The sequence below is a fragment of the Rutilus rutilus genome (assembly GCF_951802725.1).
Source record: "Rutilus rutilus genome assembly, chromosome: 22".
NCBI classification, from domain to species: Eukaryota; Metazoa; Chordata; class Actinopteri; order Cypriniformes; family Leuciscidae; genus Rutilus; species Rutilus rutilus.
Window position 1 is genome coordinate 31,563,283 of NC_140227.1, and position 12,393 is coordinate 31,575,675.

General features: G+C 37.3%; 1 protein-coding gene across 4 annotated transcripts in view; it reads right to left on the bottom strand.

The window, feature by feature from the left end:
- Positions 1 to 918: 918 nt before the first annotated feature.
- The window catches only part of tdrd3 (tudor domain containing 3), a 29,112-nt gene continuing 17,637 nt past the window's right edge, over positions 919 to 12,393 (bottom strand). Inside the window, exons 11-14 of one of the 4 annotated variants that reach the window (XR_014625852.1) lie at positions 6,701 to 7,533; positions 5,995 to 6,120; positions 4,512 to 5,343; positions 3,805 to 4,393 (exon numbers count right to left, since the gene is read on the bottom strand). Coding sequence is in view for 3 of the 4 variants with exons in the window: in XM_084395121.1 (XP_084251247.1) it covers positions 5,227 to 5,343; positions 5,995 to 6,120; positions 6,701 to 7,533 (1,076 nt within the window). In the remaining variant the exon portion in view is untranslated. Of the gene's footprint in view, positions 2,301 to 3,797; positions 5,344 to 5,994; positions 6,121 to 6,700; positions 7,534 to 12,393 lie in introns of those variants that run through there. The other 3 variants (XM_084395123.1, XM_084395122.1, XM_084395121.1) reach the window with 3 other exon arrangements.

Genomic DNA, 12,393 nt, shown 5'->3' on the forward strand with positions numbered 1-12,393 from the left:
ATGAATCTCATCCATCGATTTCATCTCGCCTCTTTTTCTGCTGCAATTCAGTCGGACGTTCCCCTATAAAACTGAACATTATTAATGCAGTGCATGTAGGGAAATACAACATACAGGTCTGACAAATGTGAGGAGAAAGAGAAACGGTTTCTCTCAGCCGTCGCTCGGTTTAAACTCCGTAATCCCATTAACATGTTGATGTTTTAATTCTTTTAAGAAACTGGGTCTGAAAATAACCGAGAACTAGTAGCCTACTTAAAGTCTGAGTCTCGCCTCGTGTTCAGACTCACGTTTAACAAACTACAGTCTGAGTGAATCAGAGCTCCTGTACTTTGACTTTCTACATCATTAAAATAAGGTTCTGTGTCTTTAAGCGAGCGCAGAGAGCAGAACGTCGAAGGATTTGTCTCACTGGCTTATTAACTCGAGGAATACTTACACAGTTTCATATTTCCAAACCTCAGTGAGCAGAAACATTGCAAATGTGAATATGTTTGCATGAAACGTGCAGTTTTTTTAGCTTTAATTTTAAAGAAACACGCTGAATCATTTACATACTCAGATGAGAAATGAGTGATGCTGATTGGTCAAGTGGATTATATCACAGCACAGATACAGTAGAAGCAGTGAAATATTATTGCACTGTAAAACAATTTTCTATGTGAATATATTGTAATTTCAGGTGTCACATGACCCTTCAGAAATCATTCTGATGCGATGATGATGATTGTCAATCTTAAAGAACAGCATTTACTTGAAATAGAAATCTTTTGCAGAATTATAAATGTCACTTTTGATCAATTTAATGCATCCTTGCTGAATAAAAGTATTTATTTATGTTTTAACCCATCGGTGCTCCTCGCATTACCTTTTTTTAATTATATTTCAACTTCTTATATTTTTATTTAATATTTTATTGTACTAAATTACATTTATCCAGTATTTATAATCCATTTATTAACTGAAAATGTCATTTCTAACTTAAACTCTCATAAATCTTGAACGCTTTGAAGCGCAGACTTCAGTTCGGCATCTTTCTAAAGACGACACTTGGCAAATTATTGCTGAATACTATTTACAATTTTTATTTGAAATATAAATTTTCCAAAACATGGAATCAAAAGCCATAAATCTAAACAAATTTGAGGTTGATGATGTATCAAAAAAAATTGCTTTCGGTAAGATTTAGTTTGAGTGTTTTTGACCCCGAGGAGCACAAGACCATTTAACCTTTTCAAAACCTTAACCAAGTTTTGTACCATTCCAATGGTACAAAATAAAATAAAATAAAACCAAACGTAACCCCAAAAGACAAACATCTGAGCAGCAGTGCAAACCAACCATCAGACACTGCTGCGTCCCATCAATGATGCACCAGGAAACAAAATGGTAACACAAGTTTGACAGTGTTTGAATGTGAACAAAGAAGTCTAGTAGGAATCGCCCGGATCGTTTACCCTGCTTTACACCCCTGCTCATTAATGCATTTCTTTTGCTAAAACCTCAATGTTTATAATGAACAGTTGCAATGTTTGCGTGACGTCGCACACCCACAACACAACTTTTCCCACATCGAAAGGAAAACGTAATGAATTTACTTAAGATGAGTCTCTGCTGCACATCTAATAACTCAGCTGTCATCTTGTGTATATGCTATCGAGGAACTTAAACATTTCCATTCTGCCAGCCTATAATTATGTAGGCAACACAAGTTGTGCTAGTTCTTTAGTTTGTGTTTTCTAGGCCAGTTTCTCATCACACATCTAACCTAATTTGTCGGCACTAATCAGTAAAATGTAGAAGTACAAGCGCAGCTATTCAGAGATGGTCTCCACATCACATGCTATGAATTATTTATATATGCAAATGCAGAGCTTCGACATGCATTCGATAAACCCCTCCCCGACCTCGACGCCACACACAATAACAAACACACATCAATTTTTCTTAAGCAGTGACACTTCTGAGTCCTTCTTCCAGGATTCTGGATAAGATCCGAATGTTTTGGTGTTGTTATTCTGGGCGAGTCTTTGGCTACGGATGAGATGTTGTTCATAGTGTCTTTTGTAATGTGAAAAATGATATCGGCCCACCGCACAGATCTCGGGTTCAGGCGGATGCTATCGACTTACTGTGTGTTCGCTTCACTGGCTACAACAAATGAAGCTGGAGGGATGGCACACCGGTCCGATGTTTGCTGATAAGGGAAGACGCGAGACGCAATCTCACTGACTTCAGTCCTCACGAAGCTTCAGTGCTTTAACTCTGAGCTACTCCTGTCCTGTCCTGTCCTGTCTGTCCTATGAAATAACACAGAAAACACTTCAAAATAGGTGAGCGACAGATGGCAGACGGCACATTTAAACCCTGCTAAATATTAACTAGAAGCTACTGTTCGGTGTCCGAATTGTGTGCAAACAGCAGCTTGTCAGACCGAATGTTTGATTAAGTTTCAGGTGCTTACGGTTTCATATGCTTCAACGGATCGTTCACACAAAAAATAAAGCTCCCCCAAATCTGTGAGACTTCCTTTCTTCTGTCTTAAGTTATTTAAAAATGTGTCTGTGTTTTGTCCATACAATGAAAGTCAATGGGGTCCAAAATGACGACTAAACCAGTTGAAATACTACGGTGACTTACTTTCTTCTGTGAACAACAAACAAAGTTATTTACATTTTTGTCTCAGTGTTTTATCCATACAAAGTTAATGGGGTCCAAAATGACTTTCATTGAATGGACAAAACCAGTTGAAATATTACGGTGTTTTGCAGAAGATCGAGAGTCATGCTGATTTGGTGAATAAATGATTGACAGATTCGTTTTTGGTTGAACCGTCCCTTTAAAGCTGATGCATACACATTCTCAATGCTAAAAACGTTCTCATATTTCAGTTTAACATGCAAAGTAAACGATGAGCAAGTGAATCTCAGGGTTCTCTGCGTTTTTCCGCACACAGACGACAATGTTGTCGAAACGATCCGGTTCACAAAGATCCGTGTAAACGCTGTATTCTGCTGTCAGGCCAGTAGATGGCGATGTTCTTTGTAAAGAAACACTACACGCCTATAGACTGAACACGTAACACTCATGTGCACGACGTCACCATTTTCAAAGATTTGCATTTTTTTAGTTCACTCTGAGACGATAACGGTATCGTTATCAAAAACTTGCACTTTGAACCCGGTTTCCTTAAGTTTGCGTTTTTTAGGCCCCCAAAACGCCATTGTCATGTAAATGACCAGCCAAAAAACATAAAAAGTGTTCTGTTTTTAGTTTAAAAGGTGTTGTGTAAATGGCCTCTGATCAAATCCTCATCACATTTCGATGGAAGCTTGTTTTCGCCACAGAATAAAACATTTTAAAAGATAATTGTGACTTTTTAATCATGCAATTCTGACTTTATATCTCGAAATTGTGAGAAAAAAAGTCTGGATTGCGAGATAAAAAGTCGCAATTGCCTTTTTTATTTTTAATTCTGTGGCCGAATCAAGATTCCATACATTTCACCCCAAAATCAAATGGTTCAAAAAGTTTAAAATCAAAAAGTTAAAATCAAATCAAAAAGTTTAAAATCAAATCAAAAAGTTTAAAATCAAATCAAAAAGTTAAAATCAAAAGGTCTATTTAAGGTTCACCAAGATCATATGTACAGCAATGCATACGTACATTGTCCCACTGAACTGAATGTGGCACAACTAATTAATTTAGGAACGATTCACACACACGTCGTTCTGTTTTTACACACAGCAGCTTTAAACAAATCAGAAACAAAAGAAAACAAAAACAAATGACGCACTGAGCTTTGAACAAAAGAGTGTAGCTCTTTTATAATTATTAATATCAAGTCCTTTACAAATAGTCACCGTGTACAGCAGCCGTTTGCATGGCAAGGTTCACAGTCCAGCATTCATCACACATGTTCTGCAAGCCCTTACAGATCCGTCTCCCATGCGAGACAGAGTCAGATATGTTCTTTAATCTCATCAGAGATCAGATCAGTCTTAGAATTAAAAAAAAACATCTTTGAGACCAAACACAAATGCATCAGTTACGGATTAGTTGTTTCCTTTTAACTGGCGTGAAGTAGTGCATATCGAGCGCAGTAAATACCTCGCCGTTGCAATACCATTACAGACGGTGCATCATTTTATTTTGCCAATGCTCATTGAGTGAATCTCACGACAGCTCCAGATCACATGCCTATGGAAGCTCGTGTCCGCCACAGAATAAAACATTTTAAAAGATAACTGAGACTTTATAAAACGCACAATAGTGAGATAAAAAGTCAGAATTGTGATATAAAAACTAATCTTTTTTTCTCAGAATAGCATGTTTATATCTCACAACTCTGACTTCATAACACGCAATTGTGACTTTATAAAATCACACAATTCTAAGATAAAAAGTCAGAATTGTGAGATAAAAACTATTCTTTTTTTCTCAGAATAGCATGTTTATATCTCACAATTCTGACTTCATAACACGCAATTGTGACTTTATAAAAATCACACAATTCTGAGATAAAATGTCAGAATTGTGAGATAAAAAGAGCGGGAACAAGCTTCCATACATTCGTATTTTTTTATTATACATTTTGCATAAAGAAAATGAAGTCTATTGAAGGATAATTAAGACTTTTTTGCATTGTGACATTTTCATGAAGGTTATGCACACACCGAACCGTGTTCAACTTCTGAGTCGAGGTTTCACTGATTCTAATTAGTCATTTTTAGTCATCAAAATCAAACTAAAGACAGTTATTTTTACTTTTTTTTAACAGTAAAACGAACTGAAAAAGCTTATTTTCCATGCAAAATAAAAAAATAATCACAATGCAAAACAGAATTTTTTATTTTAGGATGAAATATTCTGAGATTCACTCTATTAGCATTTCCTATATAGCTGTTAATATTGATGCTTCTGAAAAGGTACTACAAACCACATGTCTTTTTTTTTTTCTTCCCCCAATTAGGGTTGTTTACTTGTGGATAACGAGATGATAATGATAATTACCTGCATAGGGAGAGAACATCATGTTGCATTTATACTGTTCTACAGAATCTACACAATGCTAGAAGTGCCTATTAGCAGAAGAGCAAGAGCCGTAGACCTGCTCTAGGCCTGATCTAAGTGTGTTGCTTTACCAAAAGAGCACTAATTGTTTGTTTTGTTTTCCTAGGAGTAATGAGTTGCCTTGCTAGGGAAAGATTTGCGTGCGAGTGTGTGTCAGTCTCTTGCACGGGGCGGCTGATAATATTGTTGCGTCGGTCGAGAGCGTCGAGGTTGTCCGTCTCCTCCTCTTCGAAATTCAAGGGAATTCTCATAGTAAATGTCTTCGTCATCCTGTAAAGAAGTTACCAGGACATGAGTGACTAATGTTACTAATAAACGCAAGTCTAGTGCATCAGTCATGGCAAACAAGACTGCTCTTTAAATAAATACAACACAGCCAAAATTTTAATTTTGGGAATTTGGAACGTGTGTCTTTAATGAACATTTTAGCATTTAAAATGTCTGTTCCAAAGCTTGCTGTATTTCGTGCTGCCTGCATAGGGAACTGTCTACCAAGGCAGCATACAAACTGAAATGAAACTTGGAAAAGGTTGTGAAACTCACATAAATAGTGAGTTTTACATTAGCATAATAATCACAATGCTTTAATACAGGGGTTTTCAAACTAGGGTCAGTTTAACAGTGTGGAATAACAAGAACAAGAATCAAAACAATGGAGGATATGCTGCTTTGCATCACTCTTTATGCACTCTTCTTCGACTAACGCACTGCGTAACTGTGCATATCGCCACCTAGTGGAGCTTCGGTCTCGTCATTCACCTTGCGCATGCGCTGTTGTACACGCACGCGGTCTCAAAAATTGGGTTGCATGTGGGCTGAACCGTCCCGATGACGAAAGTTACGTCACGTGGACAGTGTGCGCAAACCGGACGGCCGAAGTTTACTTTGGGTTTAAAGTATCTCAGGTGATCTGATGCTTACCCACACATCCATGTGCAGAGGTTTGATATTGTGAAGCAGAACTTCTTCGCAGTTTCCGTAGTCGCTGAACACGACCACAGCCGTCGAGCCCGAAGGGTGGACAGCGTCGATTCTCGCCCGATAAAACTGCCACGAAGATGCAAGATGTTACACAAGTACACAACATTTAATATGCAACTAAAGCGTATAATAATTAGTGCTGGGCAACGATTAACCGCAGCCAAAATAAACGTTTGTGTTTACATAATATATGTGTGTGTACTGTGTATAATTATTTTGTGTATATATATATATATATATATATATATATATATATATATATATATATATATAAAATACACACATATGCATGTATATATTTAAGGTTTTTTTTTAGATATATAAAATATTTATATATATATATATATATATATATATATATATATATATATATATATATATATATATATATATATATATATCATATAAATTATGTATAAATATACATGCAAATATTTCTTAAATATATATACACATGCATGTGTGTATTTATATATATACAAAATAATTATACACAGTACACACACATATATTATGTAAACACAAACTTTTATTTTGGATGTGATTAATCGCTTATAATTAATAGTCGCCCAGCACTAATAATAATAATAATAATAATAATAATAATAATAATAATAATAATGCAAAAAAAAGAATAATCACTGACCTTATTGTCTTCCCAGTAGAGTGCGAGACACTGGTCACCAGCTTTCCAGTTTTCGTAATTATTCGCGTCCGCTGGCTCTCTCTGACCTTTGATTGGCCCGGATCTCTTTCTGGGGGCGGAGTTATGCGTGTTGGTCTGCTTTTGAGGCGGGCCTGAAGACTGTGGTTTGATTGGACCGGTCCGTCTGTGTTCTAAATCACCATTAGGGATCTGCGTGTTTGAAACCCCAGTCGCTTTGATGAACTGGCCTGATCCCACATCCTGCGAAAAGTCTTTTTTCATTGAATCCTGGGAACGCTCAAAGTAGCCCGAGTTTGGCCTTTCAGGCTTGCCTTTCCGTCTGTTGTTCGCCTCATATCTGGCTTTAGGATCTGGACCGGATGCAGCAGGATTTGAGGATTTGGGTGCCGTGGATCCATTTGATTGGTTTTTCCTTTCGGACCATCCCGTCCCATCATGCTCTTTCCATCCACCATTATGAGGTTCCTGCTGGAAGCCCTTTGACCCACTATGGTCCTTTCCTTGCTGTTCCCTGGGCTTCCCCGTCGAGGAAGATGCGATTCTAGCATCTTGACTGTCGTTCTTCCATCGCTCTGATCCTCCTCTTCCCGTTCGCTCGCCATCCCTCCATTTCTGTGGCTGGGAAAAGTTGGCTGGAGTAGGTTTAGGGAAGTCTCCGTCCCTCTGGAAACGTGGAGGCCTGTCGTTCCTCTGCGACCTTCCCTCACTCCGAGGAGGGTGTTTGAACGGGCCGGCGTCTCTGGAGATGTGATCGGCGCTGGGGAAAGTCATCTTTCCTGGGTGGTCTTGTAGTGAAGACTGGTTCTTTGACTCTAGCGAGTTAATTATAAGAAAAACAGGAAGTCAATTGCGCCACAATTTGGGCGGAAAATAATAATTGCCATTTAAAATGTGATTTAATAAAAATCCAGGTTTGCTGTGCTGCACAATTTGGCCAAAATTGTGATTACATATAAAATTATTATAATGAGTTGCTTTAATGTGCAAATGTATGTCAAAGCGACTCAAACTGATGCAGATCATGTGACTCGAGATCATCATCATCAACGACACGTGTAAACGATATATTTATTCAATTCAATTGCAGTCATATCGCAATTTTGGCTTTATTTTGATAAATGCACACATATCCACACATGCTATGCCAATGAATGAAATAGAATATAGTGATCAACCAATATTGATTTTTTTGATGGCCGACGCCGATATATAATAACATCTCAAAGCATTTAATTTAAAGACAGTAAAAACACATGCACAACAATTGCTGAAATAAATTTATATTCATGACATAACATTTACTAAATTAGAAATAAAGAATTCGATAATGAATATAAAAACTGTAAAATAAAGTGATTTATACTTTAGATGGCAACGGAGGATTCTGTAATCCTATTATAGCAGTTTTCACAAATAAAGAAATTGTTAAGGATATGAACTGAAAGGAAATAAACGGGGTTCGTAGTTCAGACACTGTAAAATGAAAAACAACTACAATCAGAGATCTCACTAATCAGACAATATCTTTATTATCTTTCAGACTCTAAAAGACATAAATAGATAAATATAAACTAAATAGATGCAGTGACTGCGGTAACTTTAACAACTGAAAGGATACTATGACAAAGATATGGCTTTCTTTATTCAAACTGATTGATTTTTCATGAATATATGATTGACCTGAAGAATAAAAGCTGCATCATCTACTTCAAAACACTTCAAGCACTTTAAGCACAAACCCTGTAAACACTGTAAAAATGAGATAAATGCTTATTTGCTGAATGCTGACAGTGGATGAGAAAGTATTATAGCTTTTACTAATGATAGAAAAGCAAACGGCAAACACTTCTTTGTATACCGTTCCTTCATTTATTAGACAGAACTGTTAAACCGAGACGGTAAACTAATGTGAGAGTGAAACTAACGTTCTCAGCGCCGTCCAAATAAAACACATCAGCCAAACAGAGAACCGTATCGGCCGATGAAGATAATTAAAAAAGCCGAGCATTAATAGAAAGAATATTTCAATATTTGCTAGGAAAAGCCTGCAAAGATAACCAGAGCTCACTGAATAGCCTGTTGGTCCGCCTATCTTCAGTGCCACTGCATGCATTTAAATCACCTTGATGAGAAATACATCAGAAATAATAAGAGGAAAGTTCTTTCAACAAACCCAGACAGTCTCTTGATGGAAATATCAGGTAATTAAATGCAGGACCCAGTGATGATGCAGTACTCTTCAAAAGCACATTTACTGTGCGCTTCAGGTCATTCACACACTGAAAGGGTTCGTTCACCCAAAAATGAAAGTTCTGTCAGTAATTACTCTCCCTCGTGTCGCTCCAACCCCGTAAGACTTTCGTTCATCTTCAGAACACAAATTAAGATATGTCTGATTAAATCTGAGAGCTGTCTCACTCCTCCATAGGCTTCTAGGTAATCGAGATCTGCCATCCCAGAAAAGTTAGTAAAGACAATGTTTAAAATAGTCCCAGTGACTACAGTGGCTCAACCTTAAGGGGATACTCCACTTTTTTTGGAAATAGGCTCATTTTACAACTCCCCCAGAGTTAAACAGTTGAGTTTTACCGTTTTCGAATCCATTCAGCCGAACTCCGGATCTGGCGGTACCACTTTTAGCATAGCTTAGCATAGATCATTGAATCGGACAGGACCATTAGCCTCTCTCTCAAAAAAATGACCAAAGAGTTTCGATATTTTTCCTATTTAAAACTTGACTCTTCTGTAGTTACATCGTGTACTAAGACCGACGGAAAATGAAAAGTTGCGATTTATACTGTTGGAACTACACTCTCATTCCTGCGTAATAATCAAGAAACTTTGCTGCCGTACCATGAGTCCAGCAGGCGTAATGATATGACGCAGCGCCTGAAAATAGTCCCCAGCTCAGTTAACTTCCAACGTGACCGGGACTAAGTTTGTCTAACCTATTAGACCTATTTTCAGGCGCTGCGTCATATCATTACGCCTGCTGCACTCATGGTACGGCAGCAAAGTTTCTTGATTATTACGCAGGAATGAGAGTGTAGTTCCAACAGTATAAATCGCAACTTTTCATTTTCCGTCGGTCTTAGTACACGATGTAACTACAGAAGAGTCAAGTTTTAAATAGGAAAAATATCGAAACTCTTTGGTAATTTTTTTGAGAGAGATGCTAATGGTCTTGTCCGATTCAATGATCTATGCTAAGCTATGCTAAAAGTGGTACCGCCAGATCCGGAGTTCGGCTGAATGGATTCGAAAACGGTAAAACTCAACTGTTTAACTCTGGGGGAGTTGTAAAATGAGCCTATTTCCAAAAAAAGTGGAGTATCCCTTTAAGTTCATCAAGTGACGAGAATACTTTGTGTGCAAAAACAACAAAAATAACGACTTTATTCAACTCTTCTGGGTTGTAGGTCAGAACGGAGGCTCACTATTGGTCGACGCTGGTCATGTGTGTGATTGCTGGCCAATAGTGAGCCTCCATTCTGACGTACAACCCAGAAGCGCTGCTACACTACGTGAACTCACTCAGAGACACACAGAAGAACATGAAGAGTTGAAGAAAGTCGTTATTTTTGCGCACAAAAAGTATTCTCGTCACTTGCTGAACTTAAGGTTGAGCCGCTGTAGTCACTGGGACTATTTTAACGATGTCTTTACTCACTTTTCTGGGATGGCAGATCTCGATTACAGAGAAGCCTATGGAGGAGTGAGACAGCTCTCAGATTTAATCAAAAATATCTTAATTTGTGTTCTGAAGATGAACGAAAGTCTTACGGGGTTGGAACAACACGAGGGCGAGTAATTACTGACAGAACTTTCATTTTTGGGTGAACTAACCCTTTAAAATGTTAAAACAATGGCACTGAAAGAGCAGAAATGGTTTCTCCACATATTAGCCCTGTCTGTTTTCTCCTAAAGCCATATGTCAGGCAGAGCTTACCCGCCGCAGAGACTTATCTAAAGCTGACTAATAGAAGCGCCTTCATTTGGGACTGGCCATCTGTCTGACGGCCCACCGGGACAGTAATTAAAGCACAATAAACTCTCCGGCTGATCGCGACTTCAAAACCAAGCAGGGTCTTTTATCATCCCAAAAGGGTTTTGAAATATTGTCAAGCTAACTACATTATCCCACGTTTAACTCAGATGCTTGAAATGCTGATTTAAGCTGGAAAATCAGTCAAATGATGTGAAATAGGAGCGATGCAGAGATATGGAAGTGTTCACTACTCTAGAAGGTTGGCACAGAAAAAGAGTTTTCTAAGACTGTTAAAAATTGAAAAAGCTGAAATAAAATTAGTTGAAAGGCCTAAAATTAATAATGAAATACAATTACATTAAAGCTAATGATTAAAACCAATTAAATAAAACTCATGTTAACTTTATTTTTATTTTTAACTTATTTAACTTTAAAGGGTTAGTTCACCCAAAAATGAAAATTCTGTCAGTAATTACTGACATCATGTTGTGTTCCGAAGATAAACGAAGGTCTTACGCGGTTGGAACAACATGAGGGTGAGTAATTACTGACAGAATTTTAATTTTTGGGTGAACTAACCCTTTAAGACAGTTAAAAATTGAAAAAGCTGAAATAAAATTTAAATATTAAAACTTAGAAATTAGGGGGGAAAAAATGAAAAAATAAGTTGAAAGGCCTAAAATTAATAAAGAAATTGATTAAAACTAATAAAATAAAACTTAAAACACTAATTAAAAAAAATAAACGGAGCAAATCCAATAGGGTCCTCACACCATTGGTGCTCGGGGCCTAAAGATACACATTTTGACTAAAATTAAACAATATAACCATAAAAGTGAATAATTTTTTTTTTATCAATACTATAATCAAGGTTCCATTTAAAAATTCCATACTTTTTCCGGACTCAAATTTCCAAACCTCTCTATAGACCATATTTCACATAAATGGTTCATATTTGCCATCTACAGGTATCTGTAAATATTTGTATTTCCTCGGTTTTCTCGAGGTGAACTATGATAAGAAGAACCCGCACATATTCACCTGTGACACATCAGATTGGTGCTGTAAATGTGGTGTGATGTCTGACTTAGATGAGTGTTCGCTCCTTTATCTGTTGCTGTAAACGCCTTGAATTCAGTCGTGTTTGACGAGCACTAAATGATCCATAAACTTTTGCCGTGAAAACACTCTGCTTGTATAATACATTTATTTTTAAAAATACCTGATTATATTTTAGAGAACTGAACAGGGTCTGGAAACACATTTTTTTGTCCATACTTATCTACATCCTAGAAATGACTCAATACTTTTCCAAACTGCGCATGAACCCTAACAGTTCATAAACAATACTAAACACTATTACCATTTGAAAGGAACAAAATAAGCCATGATATTAACCAGTTCAGATATCAATCATTTAAAGAAGCCCTAATATTGGCCATTTTGTAAAGTACGCAAGCGGCGACATGCCAATCTCTCTCGAGACAAACACGGAAGTGACTTAAACTGCAGTTCATCGACTGGCCACTAGAGGCCGGCTGCAGAAGAGACTCAATCCCATAAACCCTCATGTTAAAATGCCCAACTTTACAGCAGAAATAAACATGTCTACAGTCTGGTACAAAAAGTAGTTTTGGTCTATATAGCTAATTTTGTCCTTCATGACGACTGTGAGGCGGGGGAG